The sequence below is a fragment of the Panthera tigris genome, chromosome A1, assembly GCF_018350195.1.
Source record: "Panthera tigris isolate Pti1 chromosome A1, P.tigris_Pti1_mat1.1, whole genome shotgun sequence".
Lineage (NCBI taxonomy): Eukaryota > Metazoa > Chordata > Mammalia > Carnivora > Felidae > Panthera > Panthera tigris.
The window spans coordinates 141061262-141088497 of NC_056660.1; the positions used below are offsets into that span (position 1 = coordinate 141061262).

Here is a 27236-nt window from a genome sequence, read left to right on the forward strand (position 1 = left end):
ATATCCAAATCACATGCATTACAACATTATTTAATACAGTCAATAGATTCTTCAACATTTCATGCAGTTTAAGACAAAATTATTCTAAAAACCACAAGAAATCTCTATTAGCTTTATACTGAAATTACTGTGAAACACCAAACATAAAACATCCAAAAACTATTTATTAATCTCTACAGACAGCTATAAAAGCATCATAACCAAACAACAATTTAAGTTACGATTCTAATTTGTAAGAGGTCAGCATTAAAGTTTGTTTACATTTTAAAGCAAATTACACTTTTAAAATCCTCTCTTCTCATATATACATACATACATTTAGAGGCCACATATTTAGGAATTAGATGTATTTATGGAAATTAACCAATTATACATAACATTTATAATTTCACAAACATAATACTACTGGAAATTTTTTGAAAAAATTCTGGCCTTAATATGTAAATTAAAAAAATTAAAAAAACCCTAAGAATAATCATTTTCCCTATATCTAATATTCTCTGTCAATGAAAAATATTATCAGCATTTATTCCTCTCATAGAACTTCTACAAAAAATAGTTAAAGTAATCAAAATGTAACATAAAGTTATTTCTTAGTTACATCAAGAAGTCAAAGACACACAGAATCTAAACTTTCAGAGTAGTTAGCTATTCTCAAAAGTATTCTGGAAAATGCACTGAGCAATACGATTCAAATATAGCAAGTGGCTCTAACAGTTCACTAATGTATCAAAAGCTTAGAAAACGAATATAAAGTGTTAGTCTTTCTTTAAAAGGCTAATGTCTATTAACAGCTTAAAACATGGCACAGTAGGGGGTTAATATGTTGTTGTCTGAATCACTTTCATCAGTTTAAGTACCTATTAGTCCTTATTAGCAATGTGCTAGCAAGGTGCTATTGGTCTTTTAAAGTTTTTTCTGCTTCTTCTTAAGTCTATCTGGCCAGAAAGATTCTTTGGCAATAATGCAATAATTTGACAATTAGGTTTTGAAACATAAAGTTTAGATTTTTTTTCCCTTTGGATTTTAGGGTTTCGAATGTTAGGTATTTGAAAAATGTTTTCTTTTAGGACTCTGTTCAAGATTTAAATTGCTCAGCACATCTGTATACCTAATCTTTTTCCATCTTAAAATTTTCAACAATATGAATATTCTCCAAAATTTCTCCAGCAGGGAGAAATCAAGATCAGTCTTCTCAGAAACCAAAACAATTCACGTGTTCTCCTAAGTAAGAACACTAACATAGAAATGAATACAAAATTAATGTTCACAAAGTAAAACTGCCTGTTTGTTCAATTAATTTAGTTCTAGGATAACCAAAAATTATTCTTTACATATCACAAATTTATTGTTTAAAAACTGAAATTCAAATGATAAAACTGAATCTTCAAGGACCAAACTGAATAAAATCTAAAATTTTTTTTAACAGTTTAGCACAGAAAAGTCATTCTGATTAGAGTGTAATGTAGTAATTTCAAAAAGTTTTCCAGCTCTGGCTCTACCAATAATTAGCTGAGTAATCCTGAACAAATTATCTACCTCTCTTTTCTGTTTCTGTTGAGGGTGGGGGCGGGCAAATTGTTTTTCAAAAACCTATGTTTTTAAAGACATAAATGTAGATACTTTTGCAAGCACAAAATATCCCTAGAAGGATACACACATACACAAAAATGAGTAATGAGGGGCACCTGGGTGGCTCAGTCAGTTGGGCATCTGACTTCGACTCAAGTAATGATCTTGCAGCCTCTGAGTTCAAGCCCCACATCGGGCTCTCTGTGCTCAACGCAGAGCCTGCTTCGGACCCTGTCTCCCCGTCTCTCTGCCCCACCCCACCCCCAAAATAAATAAAAATGTAAAAATAATTTTTAAAAAATGAATAATGAAGTTGGGTCCAAGAGGGCAAAACTGGGTGGCTAGTACACAAGGGCAGCAGACACATATTTCACTGAGTATCTTTTTGTGCCTTTGGAGTTTTATACCATGTCTATACTGAAAATTGTTCAAAAAACTGTTCTAATGTATTTTAAAATATTTTAAAGGGAGATGAAGGGTAAGATACAGTTATTGTTTTCAAGAAACTTAATGTCACAGAGAGTAACTGGTTCATTTGACAGTATTTACCAAGAGTCTTTTTTGTACCAGACCTCTGGAGAATGTGTCCCTGCCTTCATGGAGCTTATATCCTAGGGGAGATTCATGTACAACACTAGCCAGAGAAAGAAAGTCTAGTCCAAGTAAAGCAATAATTAGAGAGCAGACTTCTGACACTCCTAATTTTCATATCACTACCCAGAAATCAGTGAAAACAGTCTGAGTTCCCCTAAAACAGATTTGCAGTAGCAAAAGGAATTGTGACAGAAGTAAAGAGAAGTTATTAGAAGCAGGAATAGTAAGAGACACATAAACAGCTGATAATATTACATGAAAGCAAGAGACAGAAAAAAATTTACAGTAAACACGAAACCAAGTTATCAACACAGTATAATGCAAGCATTCTCCAATTAGGGCCTCAGTTATACTGTAAAGATGTTTATTATAATCAGGTTTCTAGAGATCTCAGTAGACATATTTTTCATAGGAAAAATGGTATTACTTGGTGTTAAGTTTTGTTAAGTTGTCCCATAAAAGCCTATTAAAGTATGTAAGTATTCAATGTGGATGAAACACTTTTGACAGAATACTATGAATACCATGTATGGTTCTAATAAAAAAATCAGAATTTCAACTTGGATACCAAGAATGCCTCCTAATTCATTACAGTGTTTGCCAGAGAAGTGGTGACTCTTTTACCTTATAGGAGGTAGGATGAGCAAATGGAATAGAAGCAAGGGCAGAGTCTGTAAGAACAAGGGTTATTGGAATTTCAAGGCAAGATAGGTTATCTGACATTTCCTCTTCTTCCTCTTCTCTCTTCCATTCCCTCCTAACCAAAGAATAGCACTGAACTGGGACACCTGGGTGGCCTCAGAAGGTTAAGTGTTTGACTTCAGCTCAGGTCATAATCTCATGGTTCCTGAGCTTCAGCCCCTCATCAGGCTGTCTGGTGTTTGCTTCAGCACAGAGGCTGCTTCGATCCTCTGTCCCCCTCTCTCTCTCTGCTCCTCCCCCACTAGCACTTGCGCTCTCTCTCAAAAAAAAAAAAAAAAAAAAAAAAAAAGAATAGCACTGAACTGCACAAAAAGAGTTGAGAGATGAAGGAAGACAGTGTTCTTCCCTACCTCTTACACAGAGAATAAGACCTCAATATAGGACACTGAAAATGGAGGGAAACTGGCCAAAGTTGAGCCCAAACAACAGAATTTACAAAAAAAACAAAAACAAAAACAAAACAAAACAAACAAAAATAAAGAAAGGAGAGAAGGCAATCTCTAGCCAGTTCCAGTAAAGGGGAATTACTCATGATACATAGGTATAATATAAAAATATAATATATAATATAAAATAATATAATATAAAAATCAGAGTAAGGATCTCAATTACTACTCTATTGCGAGTAACATTATTTCAATTCAAGGGATTTAAACACTATACGAATTTTTTGACTTGTATAACTAAAATCCAGGGGAGGATCTGCTTCAAGGTTGTCAGATTCAGCAGTTAACATCATCGAGAAATTTCCCTCTGTATCTTCACTCTGCCATCCATAACACAAGCTTCCTCTCAAAGCCAGATTCTCCAGTGCTAAAGGAAGGCTGCCAGCCACGGAATACTTCTGTGCCAGAATTCTAAGCAAGAGTTCTGAAATGTACCTTGTTTAGACCAGCCTAAATTATATGTCCACCTGGAATTAATTCATCATCAGAAAATGGAATCTGATTGGCTAAAACCACTCAAAGGCCCACTACTACAGCTGGAGGTGAAGCAGTTACCCCAAACAACATGGCTAGGTGTATGTGGATAAGGATGGTGGATACTGACATGAAACTGCAGGCAGATTCAAAAGAAAAAACAGATATTGAGAAAAGAGCCACAGTGTTCACTACATGATGTTACAAATGAAGATCCAGAGTTATCAAAAAGTATATGTACAATACTGCCCATTTATAAGACAGAAAATCATTATAAGAATTATCCTTTTTACAAACAAAAGCCAAAGTTGACTCCTGACATTACTTTTATTTAATCTAATACTAGAAATGCCACAACAGTTTAAAAAGAGTAATATAGGGGCACTTGGGCGGCTCATTTGGCTAAGTATCGACTTTGGCTCAGGTCATGATCTGGAGGTTTGTGTGTCTGAGCCAAGCTCTGTGCTGACAGCTCAGAGCCTGGAGCCTGCTTCAGATTCTGCGTCTCCCTCTCTCTCTGCCCCTCCCCCACTCATGCTCTTTCTCAAAAATGAACATTAAAAATTTTTTTTAAATAAAAAGAGTAATATAAATATAGAAAATAAAAATATCTATTTTGAGACCTATATATTTTCTAATTCCAATAGGATATATAAAAGAAAATATAAATGAATAGAAACAAACACCTGTTCCCACAGGTAGAGAAGATTAAGGATATGTACATCTACTAGATTTTTAAACCTATGAGGACAATTACAAAATTTATGGAATGGGTTAAAAATTAAACGTTATCAACAGTAAATTAAAATCCTTCTCTAGAAATGCGAAACTTAAGAACTTAAGGTATCATGTATCAGAATGAACAGATATCACTATTTCGAAAAGGTATCTGTACTCCCATGTTCACTGCAGCATTATTTACAATTGCCAAGACATGGAAACAACCTAAGTGGCCAGTGACAAATGAAGAGATAAAGAAAATGTGGTACTATACATAAGCTGGCCCTTGAAACACAGGGTTTGAACTGCATGGGTTCACTTATACACGAGGTTTTTACTGATACAGTACAGTACTGTAAATGTATTTTCTCTTATGATTTTTAAAATAACATTTTCTTTTCTCTAGCCTGTTATTGAAAGAACACTACATATAATACATATAACATACAAAATATGTGTTAGTTGACTGTTCATGGAATCAGTAATGATTCCAGTCAGTAGTAGGCTATTAGTAAAGTTTTGGGGGAATCAAAAGTTATAAGTGGATTTTCAACTGTGCAGTGTCCCAACCTCCACACTGTTCAAAGGTCAACTGTATATATACATAAAAAATGGAATATTATTCAGCCACAAAAAGAAGAAAATTCTGCCATCTGCAACAACATGGATGGACACTGATGGCATTATGCTCAGTGAAATAAACCAGACAGAGAAAGGCAAACACTGTATGATCTCACTTTTATGTGGAATCTAAAAAACCAAACTCATTGAGATACAGAACAGATTGGTGGTTGCCAGAGTTAAGGATGAGCAAAAATAGGTAAAGGTAGACAAATGGTAAAAAAAACTCCCACTTATAAATAAGTTCTGAGGATGTAATGTACAGTATGGTTACATATAGTCACCATCAAAACAATATTGTATTATATATCTGAAAGTTGCTAAGAGAGTAGGTATTAAAAAGCTCTCATCACAAGAAAACAAATCTATAATTATGTGAGGTAAGTGATATTAACTAAACTTATTGTGGTAATCATTTTGCTATACACACACACATATATATATTAAATAATTATGTTGTACACCTTGGATTAAACAATGTTATATGTCAATTATATCTCAATAAAACTAGAAAAAAAAACTCAAAAGAATTAACACAGTAACATAGAAAAGATGGTTTAAAAAGTAATACTGTTGGGCTTCGTTAGCCTCAGCTTCTGATCAACCCAGCACCAAGCAGGTTTTCAGGACCCATTACCCAGACCTCTCCACCTGCAAGTCTCCCCTCGCCCCCAAGGTATCCTATACAGAATGCAGCATCCCAGAAATGGACACTTTCCAAAGGACCTCCCCTTCCTCCAGGTAAAAAAAACCCTGGGTTGCCTGAGGCATATACATTATTCTATACAAGGAAGAAGGAGGTGATTAAGTATCTGGTTAGGGGCAGCCACCTCATACCTCCTTTACTCTCTATCTATGGGGATGCTTGTTTAAAAAAATAACCAAATAACTTAATTTTGCTACAATACAAAAAGTAAATAAAAACAGTATTATTAGAGTAAAATTAAGAAGTCTACAAAGTTTTGGAAAGGATATGAATCAAGAAAAGGAACTCTCATACAATGCAACTGAAATTTTAAAATGGTACAAATGCTTTGGAAAACAGTTTAGCATTACCTAACCAAGTAGAACATTCATATACCTCATGACCCAACAATTCCATTCCTGGATAAATACCCAAGAAAAACTCTCATATACCATTACCAAAGACATGAATAAGAACACACACAGAAACACAGTTAGTAATGGGAACAATCCAAATGCCCATTGATAGAAGAATGGATAAACTGTGGTATTATCACAATTTAATAGGACACAACAGTCAAAACAGATGTACTGCACTGAAATGTAAAAATACAGATAAATCTTACCAACATACAGTAAAAAATACTAGGTCTCAGAAGATATTTTTCTTAAAAATTAAAAACTAAACAATATAATTCCTTAGCAATATACAAATGATAAAAGTATATAAAATAAAAAAGCAAGATAAATTCACTGGCCACTGGTAACTGATTCAACATCCAGCCCCTTTCCTATCCCTGGAGGTCAGGGGATGGGACTAAAAGTTCCAACTCTTTAATCACTGTTGGTTCCCAGGCAACAAACTCCAACCTCAGGTTACCTAGGGGCTTTTCAAAAGTCATCTCCTTAACACAGAGAAAGACCTGTGTTGCTTTCTTCACTAAGGAAATTCCAAAGTTTTAGGAGTTCTGTGTCAGGAATGGGAAGGGGGACCAAACATGTATTTCTTATTATAAATTACACTATCACAGGACCCCCAAGGAGCTTTTATTTATATGAATTATATCTATTAATGTTTATTCTATTAGAAATTAAAACTAAGAAAATTTTAAAATATTTTTAAAATTAAAAAAATTAAATATCTTTGTTAATTCACTTAAATGTTTCACATTTTTGCAAATTTTTTAAATGTCTGTACTAATAGAAGCATCTACATTTTCCTATCTTCTGCCTTCAGTCTATTGCAATACCACATACCATATAGCCCCTGGAAAACTCCACTGTACAACTGTGAGCAAAAGAAAGTGAAAAAGGCAATGTCTCAGTTTTACTACGAAAATAACTTATCTTGCAGACACACTGAAAGGGTCTCAGAGACCCCAAGGGCTTCCTGGACCATACTTCGGAAACCACTAGTCTAGTGAAATGAACAGATAATATATGTTTAGCACTACCTTACCAAAACTAATAACAGACAAATGCTTTGCGAACACAGACAAGGAAACACTAACTTTGGAGACAGACAGGGAAACTTCTACAGAGGGGTTACCATTTGATCTGAGACTCAAGTCCTTACACACTAGACCCCATAAGAACTGTACGCTCTCCCTCCTACTTTTTGGTGTATCTCCTACCCCTCTTCTTCTATCTCACTTGGTTGCTCCTCAAACTAACCAACCTTGCTCTCTTTTTTAAGCCTTTGTATTTACTATTTCTTCAGTCTAAAAGGCTCTTCCCGCATATATCCCATGGTATTCTTGCCACACCTGGCCATCCTGAAGGTTAAAGGAAAGCTCTTTTCGTACATCTATAATCCACTCAGGGCCCACTTCTTGAGAAATTCTGCCTTACACTAGCTGTTATACATGTGTATTAGGAACTACATTTAATAAAGCATTATATGGTAGCATTGTTTATAAAAGTGAAACACTGAGTGGGAAAAAAAATCCCTACATATCCATCAAGACAAGAATGAAAAAAAAACCATACTAGTACATTCACACAAGAGAATGAATTAGAGCTACATTTCAACATGAGTAAGTCTCGAAAACAGAAACATGAATATGCATAAAAAGCAAGTAAGATTTCTACGGTTAAATAGGAATATTTAATAGATGAGTATTTATGAATTTATGAATATACTATTTACAATTTTAAATCTCTTAATTTATATTTTGAGAGCTAACACATGATTTAAAATTATAAGAATTTCCCCCATCCTGGTCTTTCCTTCAGTTGTATAGCTTCCCTTCCAGGAGATAACCAATATGACTAATTTCCTGTGTATCCTTCCAGATATATTTTGTATATAAAGTTAAGTTCACAGAACAATACTATAATATGGCTTATATATCTCCAATATAAATTAAAAGTTTAAAATATGCATGGAAATGATAAAAAAAAATTTCAGAATAAAAATTACTTATAGGCAAAGAGGGAGAGGAACTGACTCAGAAAGGGGCACTTCAAATGTGCCTATAGTGTTTCATTTCAGGTTTATTATGTTTCCTTTAGATTTGTTTGTATACATGAAATAATTATTTTTCTTCATAAAAGAAAACATGAAGAGCATCAGATTTGAGAAGGTAGTTTGGTGTCAGATGGAATAAAAACATACTAAAGTAAGACATTCATTCTTTTTTTTTTTTTTAATGGCCACAGATTCTTTTTTCTTTTCTTTTCTTTTTTTTTTTTTAACTTGGTTTACTTTGAGAGAGAGTGTGTGAGCAGGGGAGAGTCAGAAAGAGAGGGACAGAGAGCATGTCTCAGGGAGACACGCTGCCAGCCCAGGGCTGGACATGAGGCTCAATCCCACGACCATGAGATCATGACCTGAGCCAAAATCAAGAGTTGGATGTTTAACTGACTGAGGTACCCAGGTGCTCCTCATTCAAAAATGAGTCCAAAGCTCAGGGTAAAGCTAGAGATTGCGGATTTACATAAAGTAATACTTGAAGTTCTAAGAATAAATATTCAGATACATGTACACTGCATAACTTAAAAGCACACATTCCTTAAGGACTAAGCCCAAAACTTGCTATTTTTAGTTTCTCTGCAATACCACCTACTGCCCCTAAGATTTCAATTTACCAATATCCCTACTATTTATCTTAGATTAAAAAAGAACAAAAACAAAAAAAATCAAAATAACCTGGAATGGGTGAGCCTATTTTTGTAAGTAAACTAACAATGGGCAGTAACACACACATATTTAATAGGTATGAATATTTATGAATTTATGAATAGTTATACTATTTAAAAGTTAAATTTCTTAATTTATATTTTAATAGGTAACACACACACCTACCTCTACTAAATTAGAATAAAGAGAGTGTTCTAGTTAGTTCTAGGTAAACTACAAAATCTTTCTTTCTTTATTTTAGAGAGAGAGCATGAGCTGCAGAGAGGGGCAGAAGGAGAAAGAATCTTAAGCAGGCTCCATGCTCAGTGCACAGCCCTTTGCAGGGCTTGATCCTACACTCCTGGGATCATGACCTGAGCCAAAATCAAGAGTCAGACACACAACTGAGCACCCAGGCACCCCAAAACCTTTCTTGATCGAATATTAATAATTAAAAATTTTATAGTTGGGGCACCTGGGTGGCTCAGTTGGTTAAGCATCTGACCTCGGCTCAGATCATGATCTCACGGTTCATGATTTCGAGCCCCATGTCAGGCTAACAGCTCAGAGGCTGGAGTCTGCTTAGAATTTTGTGTCTCCCTCACTCTCTGCCCCTCCCCTTTTTGCACTCTCTCTCTCTCAAAAATAAATAAACATTAAAAAAATTTTTTCTTCTATAGTAGCCTCCAATGGCTTCTATAATAGCCATTTCATAGTTTAAAAAATGCTATAAAGTGTTAACTTTTAAACAAATCCTTGATATAAATGTATTTATTTTATTTCTCTAATAAAAGTACTATCCAGGGGCGCCCGGGTGGCTCAGTCGGTTAAACGTCCGACGTCAGCTCAGGTCACGATCTCGCGGTCCATGAGTTCGAGCCCCGCGTTGGGCTCTGGGCTGATGGCTCAGAGCCTGGAGCCTGCTTCCGATTCTGTGTCTCCCTCTCTCTCTGCCCCTCCCCATTCATGCTCTGTCTTGCTCTGTCTCAAAAATAAATAAAAACCTTAAAAAAATTTTTTAAATAAAAAAAAATAATAATAATAATAAAAAGTACTATCCTGACAAGCCTGTGAGGGTTGTGATTACTTAGAGCTGTTTTGTTGCTCTTGAAGTTAAACTAGAGTATTCATGAACTTTCCTCATCTCAAAGTCTCTCACTGTTAGAAACTTCTGTTTTCAGATCCTTGAGCTGTTCCCCCTCATATAATTGACCTCTTCTCTAGTTTCGTCCATTCCTTAACTCAACTGACAAGTATGTATTAAATTCCTACTTTGTGAAAAACAATATATTATACACTACCCCTCTGTTCCCTAAAAAGGTGAGAAGAACTACATAGCCTTAAGAAAATCTTTGTATATCTTGACATAATGCAGAGTCCTTAGAACTTAACATCCTAGGTTGGGATATCAAAATACAATATTGTACCAGTAACCTAAGTGGAAATACATTTCAGTAGATGAGAGGTCTTCAAAAGTTTCATAGAGTGTAGACATTTTTCAGGCAATGGATGCCATACTAAAAGGATGCCATTTAGTACTATTTAGAAGCTGAGCATCATTCAGTCAAAAAGTACATGCTTACCTTGTTCTGATAACCTTTACAGACAACCTCTGAGTCAGAGCATTATCTGTGTATACATATACACACATAAGGTTCCCTAAGATGCTTCTTTAGCACAGGTGAAAACAACAATGAATAGGGAACTCAGTTAAAAACAAAAGATAAAGGAGGGTTTGGAAATAACTACAGTCAGCATTAGAATTGTAAGAACATTGCTCTTTGGTCTCAGCTGCAGAACAAGGGAGGGGACATCATCATTTGGAAAACACAGCAATGAGACACACAAGCTGTGACCCTGCTACGGCTCTAAGGCCTACCACCTTCAGAAGTCAATCTGTGGCAAATGTGGCTGTCCTGCCAAGGATAAGAAAAAGTATAACCGGAGCGCCAAAGCTAAAAGCTGAAATACCACTGGGACTGGCTGAATGAGGCACCTAAAATTGTATACTGAAGATTTAGGCATGGATTCATGAAGGAACACTACCTAAACCCAAAAGGGTAGCTGTTGTGCCATCCAATTCATCTTAAGGATTTCAATGATTAATAAGATACATGTTCTGGTTTTTAAATACATGTAAGAATGTATTTTGATAGTTGTGGCGAGTCATTTATAGATTTTAGAATAAGGTATCTCAAAAACTCACTCCCTTGACTACTCTTCCCTATAATAAACTTTACAAAAGTGCAGTAAGAGTGAAATTGGCCTTGTTATATTGTGTTAATAATAGTGACAGTATTTTTTAAACTGTTAAAAAACAAGGTCACTGATATAAACAGATTTTGGGGGAAGTAGAACATCACTGCCTCAGCTATTTTATAGAAGGATGACCATTATAAAGTCCTACAGATGACTCAAAAACACAAGCTTCATATTCCTCCCTTCTCTCTCTGCAGCCTATGAGTGAACATGACAAACAACTAAAAAACAAATTATCACAATTTAAAAGAAATCAAGTTCCACAGTCTATCCAGCTAATTGGCAAACATTCATCTTTACGTCCTCTATCCACATTGTTTGTATGTCTACAGAATGGTGATGATGATAATAATGACAGCAGTTAACATATTAAATATTTAGTAACAATCAGGCTTTGGGCCAAATGCTTTATATGATTACCTTACTTAATTCTCTTAACAATGTAAGAAAGATATTATCTATCATTAACCCATTTTTCAGCTAAGAAAACAGTGGGTTTTTAAAATATTTTTTAAATGTTTTTTTATTTTTGAGAGACAGAGACAGAGTGTAAGTGGGGAAGGGTCAGAGAGAGAGGGAGACACACAATCTGAAGCAGGCTCCAGGCTCTGAGCCATCAGCACAGAGCCTGACATGGGGCTAGAACTCACACACTGTGAGATCATGACCTGAGCCAAAGTTGGATGCTTGACTGAGCCACCCAGGTGCCCCGAAAACTGTGGCTTTTAAAGATTAAATAACTTGCCGAGGGTCACATATGTAGCATGTATTAAGTGGAGCCTGGGACTCCATTTGTTTAACTCCGACTGCAACAATAAATAGCTATAGTAACTATTACACTGTCATACTGTAATTGATTCAGTACCTCCCCACGGCTTATTACATCAAATCCTTACAGACTAAGGTTCCATTCATTCATTTGTCCACTGAAAAGACTTTTGTTGAGCATTTATTATGTATCAACACTATACCAGGTGAATTAGCCATGTAGGTTCTGAGTGAAGCTGCTAAATAAATGATCTCTGAATCATTCATATCATTGATGTTATTTAAAAATCAGGTCTACTCCCAGTGAAGAAATGGGCAGAAAACATGAATAGACACTTCTCTAAAGAAGACATCCGGATGGCCAACAGGCACATGAAAAGATGCTCAACGTCGCTCCTTATCAGGGAAATACAAATCAAAACCACACTCAGATATCACCTCACGCCAGTCAGAGTGGCTAAAATGAACAAATCAGGAGACTATAGATGCTGGAGAGGATGTGGAGAAACGGGAACCCTCTTGCACTGTTGGTGGGAATGCAAATTGGTGCAGCCACTCTGGAAAGCAGTGTGGAGGTTCCTCAAAAAATTAAAAATAGATCTACCCTATGACCCAGCAATAGCACTGCTAGGAATTTATCCAAGGGATACAGGATTACTGATGAATAAGGGCACTTGTACCCCAATGTTTATAGCAGCACTCTCAACAATAGCCAAATTATGGAAAGAGCCTAAATGTCCATCAACTGATGAATGGATAAAGAAATTGTGGTTTATATACACAATGGAGTACTACATGGCAATGGGAAAGAACGAAATATGGCCCTTTGTAGCAACGTGGATGGAACTGGAGAGTGTGATGCTAAGTGAAATAAGCCATACAGAGAAAGACAGATACCATATGTTTTCACTCTTATGTGGATCCTGAGAAACTTAACAGAAACCCATGGGGGAGGGGAAGGATAAAAAAAAAAGAGATCGGAGTGGGAGGGAGCCAAAGCATAAGAGACTCTTAAAAACTGAGAACAAACTGAGGGTTGATGGGGGGTGGGAGGGAGGGGAGGGTGGGTGATGGGTATTGAGGAGGGCACCTTTTGGGATGAGCACTGGGTGTTGTATGGAAACCAATTTGACAATAAATTTCATATATTGAAAAAAAAATCAGGTCTACTTGGGCAAATAAGACAGCATCATAATAGTAAATATATTATGGGAATGGAATTCTGAAATCACACATCCAAGCATTTATATTCTTTTTCTTTAAATTTTTTTTTAATTGGGGGGGGTAGGAGGAGAGGGAGAGGGAGGGAGGGGAAGGGAGGGGAAGGGGAAGGAAGGGGGAGGAAGGGGGAGGAAGGGGAAGAGAGAGAGAGAGAGAAAGAATTCCAAGCAGGTTCCATGCTCAGCACACAAGCCTGATACAGGGCTCAACCCCACAACCCTGGAATCATGACCTGAGCTGAAATCAAGAGTTGGAAGCTCAAAAAACTGAGCCATCCAGGCGCCCACCCGCCCCCACCCAGGCATTTATATTCTAAGGGTTGTGGATTAGTTATTATTTTTTTCTTTTTTTTTTTCTATTGTGGACTAGTTATTATTAACAAAATTTTCCAACCTTGCTCACTACAGGTTTTCAAAATTTCCTACCAAATGAAAAATGCAATGAAGACAGAATACATTCATTCATCCACTCTCTCACTCTCTCTCTCTCAGGTCAAAAGATCTTTCATTTCCACATTCAACTTATAGAATAATATAGCTTGTGTTGGGAAAACCACAGTCATGAGTGGCCTTAGCTTTCTCTCTTTCCAGCTTGAAAAGACATCTGGTTGCCAGCTGTGTAGTTCCTGAAAGTCACTGCTTGCCAAGTAGTTGGCAGAAGGTGGCAATCCTGAAGATTGCTGACCACCTGCAATCCATTTTGACACTGCCTTTGACCAGTGCTTTGGAGAGCTGAATATATTACAGAGATTCCAAAAGGAGTTGGCTAAACTTCAAGGCAAAAAGGTGGCCATTTTAGCTGAACTTAACTTTAACTCAAATAAAGGGGATATGATGTGGGAGAAGAGAAGATAAAAAAGCTACTAAAGCGTACAGGAAATTTACAGGGCTATGTCCTGAACCTCTCCTAGATATTGTCCACCATACTTCTACCCATCTTTACTTTAAATATAAGAAGTATATTTCTCTAGAGCTAGAGGAGGAAAACTACATCTATGTCTAGGCAAATATGTGTCATTCCTATTTTTTACTTTTATGTCAGTATAATATATATATTCAGTATACACACATAATGTATGTCAATATATTATATACATTATATATGAATATATATTTAACATGGAAATTTTAGTTAACTTGTATGTTGTTTTTATGTTTGCTGTACCTAGTATATATGTGTTATACACAGTTGTATATCAGAGGTAAAGGTATAAAACTCAGGAAGACGCCAGAGTTTCGGAAAGGTGCTTGCTTTATATATATATAAAAAAAATCAATACAATTTCCCCACTGATTCATGATGTAAAATTCTATAATCAAGGCTTGTAGATTTGTAATTATGGTATGTCAGCTACATTTAAACAAGAGTGTTAAAAGATTGTTAAAGTTAAACTAACACAATTGCAGTGTGAATTGTCCTAGTCTCATTCTAATCTACCGGTGTCACTTTCATTTAATCAGAGGAAAACTATGGGCCAATGTCAGTGCTATTTCCAATGCCCTAACATTCTTTGTTCACATTGGATTTTAAGCCATTACCAATCCAAAATGGTTATAAAAAGATATATTTAAAAAAGTATTTTTAATCAATTAATTCACTTACCAGTGGGCTAGTTTAGCAAACTTTATCAAAAATAGGTTTTATGTTAAATGGATGAAAACATTTTGTTTCTGCAGAAGAATTTCTTGAATTTACCATAAATCTAGTAAAAACATTTTATTTTATAAACACAAATCTTATTTGGGAACTTACAGTAGACATGTCATTGAGCTGAAATACCATATCAACATTTAAAACATCAAGCCTGTATTTTCTTCTACTTTAGTGAAAGTAGTATTTTCTAAATCACTAACAATTCTAACAATTCTAAATCACTAACATTTTCTAAAGTATTTTCTAAATCACTAACAATTTAAATTAATACAGAAAACTACTCTGGCAAGGAGTCCTATTTATAGGACACAGTTAAGTGCTTTTTAAAAAAATATTTTTAATGTTTATTATTTATTTTTGAGAGAGAGAGGGAGTGAGTGTGAGCAGAGGAGGGGCAGAGAGAGAGGAAGACACAGAATCTGAAGAAGGCTTCAGGCTCTGAGCTGTCAGCACAGAATCCAATGCGGGCCTCAAACCCACGAACCTCAAGATCATGACCTGAGCCTAAGTCAGATGCTTAAACTGACTGAGCTACCCAAGTGCCCCAGTTAAGTTTTAATTTGAGCAAGGTAAAACACTGGATTCACAGTTGTAATAGCAAATAGTTTCCACATAAATCATGGCACACACATAACAGTGCTATGTTAGCTAGTTACACAAGAGGCACTAATCCAAATCATCCTGGTTTGCCTGAGATTTTTCCCACTATTAGCACCAAAGGGTCTACATCTTGGACACCCCTTAGTCCCAGGCAAACTGGGACAACCGATGCTACCAAGACATCAAGAAAAGGGAAGAGGAAGGGGGAACTTTCAGTTCTGCACTGGAGAAAAAGAAAATTGGAGTGGTATCTGGTAACTCCCTGCTAGGGCTGCTAGATTAGCTGTGACCCAATAACAGATACCAGTAGGTCTAGCAATCCACCTGAAACATGAATCTGTACCTTTAAAATGCTCCTGCCAGACTCAAACCTAGCAACTAATACTCATTAACAACGAGTCACATGTGAACAAAGGCTGCTGCTGCTGCTCCAAGAAACTGCATGCATCTCTCACAGCCAGAATTAGCTCTGGAAAAACAATCCTGTTACTTGGAAGGGAATATTTAGGGATTCCTCAAGTCAGAGGTTCAGTACCAAGTTAGGCTCATTGCCGTCTAACTCTTACCTTACAAGCCATTCCTAGTAACTGGACTCTTTCCTTGTTCACAGGGATCTAACCTCTCTTTTAAAATCTCTCTCTGGCAATCAGAACCTTTCCATTTGTTACCATGAGAGATAACAAAGTTTGTTCAGGTCTAGGGTACTGTGAGTGTTCTGCTTGTTTACTTAGGGCTAAACTAATGCCCTTGAAACTTGCTTCTAGTTTCCTAATGTGGCTGCCATCTCTACACTGCCGTCACCATTTGGCCAATATGCTGAAACTCACATTTTTCATTTATTGATCTCTCTGTTGCCAAATACCACCATCTACTTATTGCCTATTTCCATAATCTCATAACATTCCACCTCCCTACTCAGATTTCTTCCTAAAACCCACTACAGGGAACTTTTGGATCACCTGAAGTAATCCAGCACATTGATTACAGACACTAAACTAAGGATCCACCCTCCCTAGGCCAGTCCACCGAAACTGAACTCTAGGACTAATACCTAGAATATAATTCTAATGGCTCTCAATTCCTGGAGAGAAAACTGAAGTAATTGGGAGACATGAAAGACTTTAAATGTCTTCTTTCAAATAAAAGTTGTCATTTCTTTCTTTTTTTTTTTTTTAATGTTTTTTTTTTTTGAGACAGAGCATGAGCAAGGGAGGGGCAGGGAGAGAGGGAGACACAGATTCGGAAGCAGCCTCCAGGCTCTGAGCTGTCAGCACAGAGCCCGACACGGGGCTCGAACTCGTCAACCTTGAGATCATGACCTGAGCTGCCGGGCACTCAACCCACTGAGCCACCCAGGCCCCCTAAAAGTTGTCATTTCTGAAGAGAAAGGAGTCTATGAGCAATAAGCATCTCACTAGAAAAAAGGTGCTGGAAAAGAAAATGGTTTTTAGACCACTGCTTTAAGAAACCAGTGAACAGGGGCACCGGGGTGGCTCAGTAGGTTAAGCCTCCAACTTTGGCTCAGGTCATGATCTCAGGGTCTGTGACTTTGAGCCCCAGGCTCTCTGCCATCAGCACAAAGCCTGCTTCAGATCCTCAGTCCTCTTCTCTCTACCCCTCCCCAGCCTGCGCACAAGCGCACACTCTCAAAAATAGTTTAAAAAAGAAAGAAAGGAAAGAAAGAAACCAATGAACCAAATCCTACTCACAAAACCAAGAACATATCCAAATCATGAAACTAATCAAGTCTTTGAAACTAAATTTAAAGAGAGAAATGCATACCTCTTAAGACTTTTTTTTTTTTTTTTAAAGTTTATTTACTTTGACAGCAAGCAGAGCATGCAAGCAGGGAATGGACAGAGAGAGGGAGTGAGAGAGAATGCCAAGCAGGCTCTGCACTGTCAGCATGGAGCCCAATGCAGGGCTTGAACTCACAAATCGTGAGATCACAACCTGAGCTAAAATTAAGAGTTGGACACTTAACCAACCGAGCACCCAGGCACCCCTTACGAAAAATTTAAATATACATAGAGAAGAACATAAAGAAGCTCATGATCATTCAGCCACCAATTATTAATATGTTGCTGTATCTGGATTATCTACTTTTTTCTTTACTGAAGTAAAATGTAGAATTTAAAAAGTAGAACGCTAAGACAAAAGATGCAAAGAGTCACAGAAAAATAATTTTCTGGCAAAAAAATAACAAAAGAGAGATCAGGAACAACATTTATGGATTTAGATGGTTGTCTACCAAGGTAAAATATGAGTAATGAACAATCAGAAGTTACAGGTTTTTTTAAAAGAACATATCTCCTTTCAGTAGGAAAGGGTAGCTCATTAGAAAATCCATGGGAAAAAAATGCATGATAGACATTTCCGTTAATTCATAAACAATCTGAGTAAATATGTACATTTTAAGTAAAAAGTAAATTATGAAGGAGTTCCACAAAAATGATAAATTTTTTGTACTGAAGTACAAGGAATCGAAATTAAAGTTTGATAATGCTCTACTAGTGAAATAAACTGAAAACCAAACCTTATTTCCAAGCAGTTTCCTTAAGTATTTGGCAGTTTTTGAGAGCCTAAAAACTGATTTTATTATCTAAATGGGTGTATTTTCTCTAGAGTATGTATTATAAGCATATAACTACTTGAACTAACTTTACAAACTAGTATGGATCATTAGGATAAGAAATGACAAGGCGATATAGGTAATTAACCGAAAACTACCTCTAGGAATCATTTCTCGTGACTCTTGGCCTAAAGAACTCTCCATTATACCCTGGTAATTCTGCCAAATAGATTTACTAAAACGACCTAACAAATCTGGCAAAAATGAACAACGGAAGGTGAGTGATAGTGCAAATTATTTACACTTTCAATTATACATGTCAGTTCTCCTCCTATTTCACACATTTAAAAAAATACTGTTTTAGAGCATTGTAGCTTTAGTTGTAGATCGGAAACTTTTCCCTGTTCTGTTTCCCTGTTTTGCCATTAAGTAGCACAAATTTAGTTTTTCCATTTTAACTTCACTAAACCTCAGCTTCTCACTTCTCAAACAGGAACACACACAATACTATTAGTTAACATTTACCAGCCACTGGCTACTTGCCACATGCTGTGTTAGAACAGCACAGCCGGTGTGGGTACTAACTCCATTTTACAGATGAGGAAACCGAGGCACGGTGCAACGTAATGTATTCAACAATAGGTAATAAATGGCAGAATCCAGATCTGAACCCAAGCTGTCTCACCTGAGAAAAGGCTGTGCATTTAACTACTACTCATACTACCTTCTTACTGCCTTGACAGTAAAGCTTCTAGGAAAATACAGTGCAAAACTGTGCTAAGCCTCAGAGGCAATGCACCTATTTAAGTGAATTTATCCTTCCTTTTGCCTTGCCCTTCCTCTGGTGGCAATAACAAAGGGAGAAGTGGGCAAAGAGCAAGAAGCCAGAAGGCTAGGAGTAGACGTTTGTTTCTGCTGCAAAATAAGCTGCTACTTCAGCGGGCTGTTTATCTTTTCTCTGGGAATGCCTCATCAAAAAGTCTGGTGTCCCTGGGTCTGAACCGTGAAGGTCTAAGAAGCACTGAAGGGTCTAACAGCACTCAGCGCTACGGCCAATTACAGGACTGGCCTGCCCTGCCCAGGCTAGTTACTTAAACAGCATCCACAGGCTCCGGGCGAGCTTCGGGGAAGCCGACGGGGGAGAGTCAGGCCGCAGAAGTTTGAGGACTGTACTGGAAGTTCATGTCCCAGTTCTCAGAGGCTCCGAGTCCCGCCTCTCCTGGTCACAGGGCCCCAACAAGGCCTCATTTTCTGATGAGGGCTGGGCTCTCGGCGTCCCCTCTAAACTTCAGAAGGGGCTTGCGTGTCCACCTGAGGGCAGGCAATGGACTGAATCCGCCTCCCCCCAGTCAACTTGGGCAGGGAGACCCGCGCGGAGACCCAAACCGGCGCCCCCTCCGGCTGCGGGGCGCCGCCCCTCCACCCCCCTCGCGGCCGCTCCCAAGGCTCCCCCACCGCGGGCTCCCGAGGGGCGGGTCCGCGCCGACCCTAGTCGCCCAACGGTTCGGTTCTTGAGGAGAAAGGCAGGGGGAGGGGCGTGTCCCAGCTCGGGGGCTCTGGCACTGACGCGTCCCCGCCGCGTCCTGGCCCCGGCCCCGCCGGCCGCGGAGCCCCAGGTGAGGCCTGGAGCCGGGAGCCCGCCTCAGGCCTGCGCTCCGCCCGGCCTCTCGGGCCGCCATGAGGCGAAGGAGAGGAGGCGCTGACGTGTGCGCCGCTTGCGGCCCCTTACCGCTTCACTACGCCGGTTTTGATCTTGATCTGTCTCACGCGAGGATCGGCCATGATCCCTCGAGCGCCGCGGGAAGGAGGGGTGGAGAGCCGGCGTAACCGTGGAGGAAGACCGCGCGGAGGAGGCGGTAGTATCGGCGTAGTGGACGCGGCCTGACGCGCATGCGCAGACTCCGGCGCGGCCCTGCCCCCGGGCTACACCGAGGGGCGGGGTCGGGGGGTAGCGGGCCCGGGCAGGTCACTCCTCTTACCTGCTGTCACCCGCCTCCACCCACTTTCCCCCTCTTGGAACCCGCCCTCCCCTGCTCTCGTCTGGCTCGGACAGCCTTCCTTTTAGTGTGTGAACAGTCCTTCTTTTAGTTTGGACACAAGTTACACTTTTCCCGGTGTCCACAGCCTGGGCGTTGTGGGAAACTTCAGTATCTCCCCAGGTAGACATTGCTTTGCGAAACTATACGTTTAATGTATGGAATGACCTAAAAATTATATTAAAGATATTTTCGGTGTCATTATCTTGTGTCAAATGGGGTAATGTATGTTTAATGAAATAAACTACTGTCATGCACGCAGTCGAGAAAATCTTGGCCCTCTACGTCAGATCTTTGCAAAACATGTTTGTAGGTATGTACCTCACAGAGGCAATGGCTGTAGAATTTATCAAATAATCATCACTTGTGCATCTTAAATATTCAACTTACAAAAATGTGTGTGGCATACAAAAGCTTGAGCTTCGTGGTCAAACCAAGTGACTTTGGAGGTTCCACCGTATAATAGATGACACGGGGCACATAGGCCACTTAATCTCACTGCTGAGCCCCATTGCCTTGTATGCAAAATGGTAATAATGCCCACTTTACAGGGTAGATACTCAGATTAAATCTCAGTACTTGACGCATAGTGGATGCTTAACAACTTTTGACTCTTGTTTTATACTTACAAATAACATGTCTGTTGCATAAAATGAAGTGCACCTCCAGTCGGCCTCTTTCTGATGGAGTCTCCCAAGGAATGCAGGGCAAAGCCTCCTTTGTTTTCTTATTTCTTGGTATCATCCTTCAAAGACATCTACCTGATTGTCTTTTCTGTTCCCTACACTTTATTTCCTCATTCTGGCTTTTCTGGCTAGCTCTGGAATACTCTTCCACCTTGCTAGCCCAAGACCCTTAGATTAAATCCAAGATCAAATCCCACTTTCTGGAGAAAGTCTACCATCACTGACCCCTGCCTGCTCAATGCTGCCTGAATGCATTTGGATCACCCAATATTATATTTTATTTTTGGTGTATTTCTTTAACAAAACGATTGTTTGAGGGATGCCTGGGTGGCTCAATCAGCTGAGCGTCTGCCTCTTCATTTTGTCTCAGATCATGATGCCAGGGTCGTGGGATTGAGCCCTACATCAGGCTCTGTGCTGAGCATGGAGCCTGCTTAAGATTCTCTCTCTCCTCCTCCTCCTCCTCCTCCTCCTCCTCCTCCTCTGCCCATCTCCCCTATTTGCACACACTCTTTCTCTGTCGCTGTCTCAAAAACAAACAAACAAACAAACAAACAAACAAAAACCCTATTGTTTGAGTACTTCATGAAGGTGTGCTTACTCTCCTAGTTGGATTAAAAGTATTTAAAAAAATTTTTTAATGTTTATTTTAGAGAGAGAGAGCGTACGTGAGTGGGGGAGGGGCAGAGAGCGAGGGAGACACAGAATCAGAAGCAGGCTCCAGACTCTGAGCTGTCAGCACAGAGCCTGACTCAGGGCTGGAACCCACGAACCGTGAGATCGTGACCTGAGTGGAAGTTGGATGCTTAACTGACTCAGCCACCCAGGCACCCTTAAAGTATCTTTAGACGCAAATAAATAAATCCTTCAGTAAATCCTCCTCCTCTACCTCGACCTGGGTTCTATACACAGTGGATGCTAAATGCAATAAATACTATCATCTGACTGGCTGGCACACTGAAATACAATTTCAAGTGACACAGCAAAACTATGAAATACTGGGGGGAGGGGTGGGGAAAGAGGTTCAAAAAAAACCAAAAAACCAACAGAATCACCAAAGCAAAATACTACAATTAGAAATCCAGTAGATCATTAGTATAAAGGTACTGGGAGGTCCTTTAAGGCAAAGAAACAGCAGCAGCTGAACCCACAAACCAAAAGATTATGCACCTAGGGCTCTTGCTACTGTCAAGGATCTTCATTCAGGCAATAAAAGCCAATGTAAGTCTTCATAATCTCTCTTTTGCCTTGGTTTTGTGCTGATTTGCAGGAGTTCCCCTCAGCCTAGGTTTTCTGGTGTAAACACCTCCTATCTTTTCCAACCCCCAACTCTATCTCTACCCTTTTGTCCTTTTTTTTCTTTGTTTTAATGATTTTGTATCTGTGACTTTACTGTAAACCAGTAATTAATATAACGCAAAGACCTCTGCTGCTGCTGCTGTGTGTATCCAGGCTTTCAAGGACAGTGTGTGTTTATCTGTGTCTGTCTGTACTATATCGTACACTTGAAGCTATGGATTAAGATCATGGAGTTTGGTCCCACCCTTAAGGATTGGGAATCAGGTGAAAGTGTTCCCAGTGTCAGGAGTTGACAGTCGTGGTAAAGAGCATGAACTGGGCCAGACTGTCTAAGGTCACATCCTAGCTCTATTTCTTACTCATTTTGCAAAATTGGACAAGTTACTAATCTCTCTACGTCCCAGTTTTTTCCTCTGTAAAATGTGGGTGATAATAATACCCACCTCATCAGGTTGTTATAAAACTTAAATAAGTTAATATTTGTAAATTGCTGAGGAGAGTGCTGGTAATTATTAAGCGCCATACAAAGCGTTCATTAAATAGATCAGTCATCTGGGAAAGAGGTCCTAAATAGGAAACGAAGAACACAGTAGGATGCATATTCATTTGACTATAGAAATGTCAATTCATGAGATCACACATAATTCATGTTTGACTGTCAACTCCCTATAAATAGGACCCATGTTCCACTTATTCATCACTATATCCCAACAGATAGCAATGCCTGGCACATAGTTGGTACTCAATAAATATTTCTTGAATGAATAAATGCTGCTTTAAAACTTTTTTCCCATTTAACAGTATGTCAGGGAACTTGCCCATTCCAGAATGGACTGCTAAAATAATCTGAAACATCCCCTCCCTCACACATACACCATTTTTCTCTGGGCCTTGCTCCTTTGGGTCTGGACTTTGAGGAAGTAGACTGACAGGTCACTTCTTGTTAGTGTAACAGAGTACTAACCACAGGAGCCCTGCAGGACCAAGGCAGAGACAAGCCCTAGGGCATTTGAAATACAAATTATGTAACCTGTATTTCTCACTGTTTGGCACCCTTTTGTTTTATTATCCCTAAACTTTGAGTTCTTTTTAAATTTTCCAGCCTGGGACTTAGATGAACTATGGGAATGAATCTGTAGCACGACTCTGTAAGGGATACATGTATGAACATTTGAGATTGAGGGCTGAAAAGATCCCCAGGACTTGGGGGAATCTTTCAGAACAAGGGGAAAGTGTAGTTCTCTCCTCCCTGAGTGGCAATTCTTCCATTGCTACTCTTGAAGAATTGCAGTAATATTTTTTTTAAAGAACACTGCTAAGGAGCACCTGCGTGGCTCAGTCAGTTGAGTGTCTGGCTCTTGATTTTGGCTCAGGTCATGATCTCACCGTTTAGGAGATGGAGCCCTATATCAGGCTCTGCGCTGGCAGCATGGAGCCTGCTTGGGATTCTCTCTTTTCTCTCTCTGCCTCTCCCCCACTCTCTCTCTCTGTGTCAGATTAAATAAATAAACATTTAAAAAAAAAAAAGAACACTGCAGATTCCCTTATAAATAACAAGTTGTTTTCCCCAGAGCTTACAGAGCTATAAGCTCAGTCTCACCATCACTTCATGCTATTCTCTCCCAATTGACTCCAAGCTCCTCAAGATTAGTTACCACATTATATTCATCTTAGTGCCCCCAGCATCAAACTTAATGGCTAGGTGTTTGGAGAGGCATAGTAAATCTTTTCTGAGTTAAAGAAAAATCAAATATGGAATTGAGATCGATTTCTAATTTTGACAAAAACAAAGACTGGTCATGTCTTTACCTTCCTGGAACTCTGAGACAACCTGCATGCAGTGAGACTGATATAGTGCTAAACGCAATTGCTCTGATGCTGTACTTCTGTTGAATAAAACCAGGTGGCCAACTGGAGAAGCCATCCCTAGGGAGATAAATAAAGAAACACTGTTGATAAAAGTATATTTTTTGTGAAATGTCTCTGATAATTACCTCTGGGTGCATGAAAGACTTGAAATGTTTCCTTCATCATTAGGAATTGCACCTCTTCTGAAGAGACCTAGATCTGCTTTCTTCTCTGTTACTTGTACAGTTTTTCAAATTTTCGTGGCCCTCCCTCTAACTGGAGCCACTGCAGTGGCACCCAGTGACCCTCAGACTTTGACCAGCATTGAATGACTACAACCTGGAAGTGCCTTGCTTCAGGCCTAGGCCATGAACCCCACAGAGACAGCAGACAGGCCTGGGAAACTTCTCAGTTCACATGTGTACAGAAGCCAATATTTCAGTGGTACAGGAGCCTGTGGATCAAATGCTCCCATCTTCAGTTCTCCAGGCAGTAGACACATTTCATAAAACGCTTCAGATGGTCCCATGGAATCAAATACCAGTCACCTGTAGCACTTGATGAACTCAATAACCCATGCTTGCTTTTTCTTTTTTTCTTTTGGCAAGAGAGACAGAGAGGGTGTAAGTGAGCAAGAGGCAGAGACAGAGAGAGAGAGAGAGAGAGAGAGAGAGAGAGTTGAGGTTCACCCAAAGAGGGGCTCCAGCTCACCCCATGTGGGAGTCGAACTCATGAAACATGAGATCATGACCTGAGCCCAAGTCAGATACTTAACAACTGAGCCACCAAGGCACCCACATTTTTTTTCTTTCCCTGTTTCATTTATCCATTGTTCACTCCTGGCCTTCAGAATCACTTTCCAAATAAATGGGGTAGTAATATGCTGCATTTGGGAATACTATTCTGACAGATTAATCAAGGGAATCAGAACACTGCCAGCTTTGAATGGGGCACAGAGCAAGAGTAGGTTCTGCATCCAGTTTGGGCTGCAATACAAGCTCCCCTGCTATTCAGGCCATATGACTCAGCAGTTCTAATGATGCTGATGTATCTGGTGGATAAGGATCGTGGTTGGAGTCTCTGGTAAACCCCAAGAGGAGAGCAGCACATAGGCCATGCCTATAGTGGTAGAGAAGTACTCACCTTTTGAAAGACAACTCCAGAAACACGTTGGGCCCTAGTAGAGACTTAGAATTGATAATGTGACACCAAGAAACTATAGGGCCAAAGCCACCAATTATCAGAGGAGCATTATCAGAGTCACTATGAGTGGGCTTAATGGGTATCCATTGGGGGGCGCCTGAGTGGCTTAGTCAGTTGAGTGTCTGACTCCCGATTTCGGCTCAGGCCCATGATCCCAGGGATATGGGACCAAGCCCACATTGGGCTCCATGCTGACTCTGGAGCCTGCTTAAGATTCTCTCTCTCTGTCTCTCCCTCTGTCCCTCTCCCCTGCTCTCTCTCTCAAAAAAATTAAAAATAATATTAATCCACCGTGCAAAAATGGTACACCAGGGATTGAGCCCGAGCTGGTCATAGAAGTGCTAGGTAAATTTGTAGGACATCCAACTCTATTAGTTTTGCCAACTCTATGGCCTCCCTGGGGATTCCCTTTGACCAAAGTCTTCTAATGGAGAAGGAAAATTTGGATCTCATCCACAGATGGGTCGGTACAGTAAGTTGATGTTAACTGTATAGGGACAGTTGCTGCACAATAGCCCACTTAGAGGTTGCCCTAGAGGACACCTGAAAAGAGAAGTCTTCCCCCTGCTGCAAAGCTACTAATGGAATACTTGGTCAGTGGCTTTATATAGATAGGAAGTGCCCTGAGGTATGATTCCTGGGCAGTGATGAATGGCTTGACTGGTTGGTCAGAGGCCTGAAAGAAACAAATTTGGCAGAAAAAGAAAAAGAAATATGGGAAAGACACCAGGAGTACACACAAAGCTTGTGATTCTGTGTCTCGTGTTAATGCCCACCAAAGAGCATTGACCACTGTGGAAATAGTCACTAACCAAACTGACAAAATGACTTGTCCTATGGATGCCAAACAGCTTGTCTATTCAGCCACCACAGTGCAAGTCCATGAGCAGAGTAGCCAGTGTAGCAGAGATGGAGGCTGTGGTAGGCAGCCTCTCAGATGACCACTAAGGATTCGTGCCTCCGGGCAGTCCTGTCCTTGCGTAATCTGCTCTCCGTGAACATGGATTTATTGATTCAACTCCAACAAATAGAATATGGCAGAAGTGATGGAATGTCACCTCTGACATTAGATTATAAAAAGGGCTGCCACCTTGTGTGCCCTTTCTTGGTTTCTCTTTGGTCATTCACAATGTAGATAGCCAGTTGCCAAGTCGTAAGGCAGCCCTGTGGAGAAGGCCACGGGATGAGTGACTGAGGCTTGCCAACAACCACGTAAGTGAGCTTGGAAGAGGAACTGAGCCTCCAGACGAGACTGCATCTCAGTCTACAGACTGACTGCTATCTCTTAAAACAGCTTAAGGCAGAGGCCCTCAGCTAAACTGTACTAATTCCTGCCCTATAGAAACTGTGAGATAATGTTTATTGTTGTAAGCCACTAACTTTTGGGGTAATTTGTTACGCAGCAAGAGATAACTAATTAAGAGCCTACGTATGGGCTCCCTTTCATCAAGCCTGACCTAGCTGCTGCCATTACTGAATGTCTAACCTGCCAGCAGTAGAGACCAATACTGAGCCCTTGAAATGCCACTATTCCAGGAGAAGACTATCTGGTTGAGAGCTTGGTTACATAGGATGCCTTTCTCCCAGGAGTGTCCACTGTGGCTACCATGAGAATATACCACTCAGGTCTACCTTTTTTTAAAAGATTTTTTAATGCTTATTTATTTTAGAGAGAGAGAGACAGAGACAGAGAGACAGAGTCCAAGGGAGGGAGGGACAGAGAGAGAGGGAGATACAGAATCCAAAGCAGGGTCCAGGCTATGAGTTGTCAGCACAGAGCCCAACGTGGGGCTTAAACCCACAAACCGCAAGATCATGACCTGAGCCAAAGTCGAACACTTAACTGACTGAGCCACCCAGGCGTCCCTCAGGTTTACCTTTTAAGAGAAACCTCTGTGTGGAGCATAGTTAAATGTCAGCCTTCAGCTTCTATGCCTTTGGATTCATATATTCACACCAAGGACATGCTTCTCTCCCAGAAAATTACTGAGCACAGCAGTGGTATTAGAGCCAAATGATTCCTGTCCAATGTGGGGTTCCTCTAATGGGAACCTTTACTCAGGAACTTCCTATTAACCTGGGAAGACTTTATAAGAACTTCACTGAAGTCTAAAGCTCTTTCTAAAAAAAATTTTATTTCTTTTTTTAAATGTTTTT

General features: G+C 39.5%; 1 protein-coding gene and 1 pseudogene across 1 annotated transcript in view; one reads left to right on the forward strand and one right to left on the reverse strand.

The window, feature by feature from the left end:
• The window catches only part of TBCA (tubulin folding cofactor A), a 77757-nt gene extending 57844 nt beyond the window's left edge, over positions 1 to 19913 (reverse strand). The window contains exon 1 of the mRNA XM_007079820.3: positions 19737 to 19913. Within this exon, the coding sequence (XP_007079882.1) occupies positions 19737 to 19789 (53 nt within the window). The 5' untranslated portion in view covers positions 19790 to 19913. The remainder of the gene's footprint in view (positions 1 to 19736) is intronic.
• On the forward strand, positions 10649 to 11208 carry LOC102956838 (annotated as a pseudogene).
• Positions 19914 to 27236: the final 7323 nt, after the last annotated feature.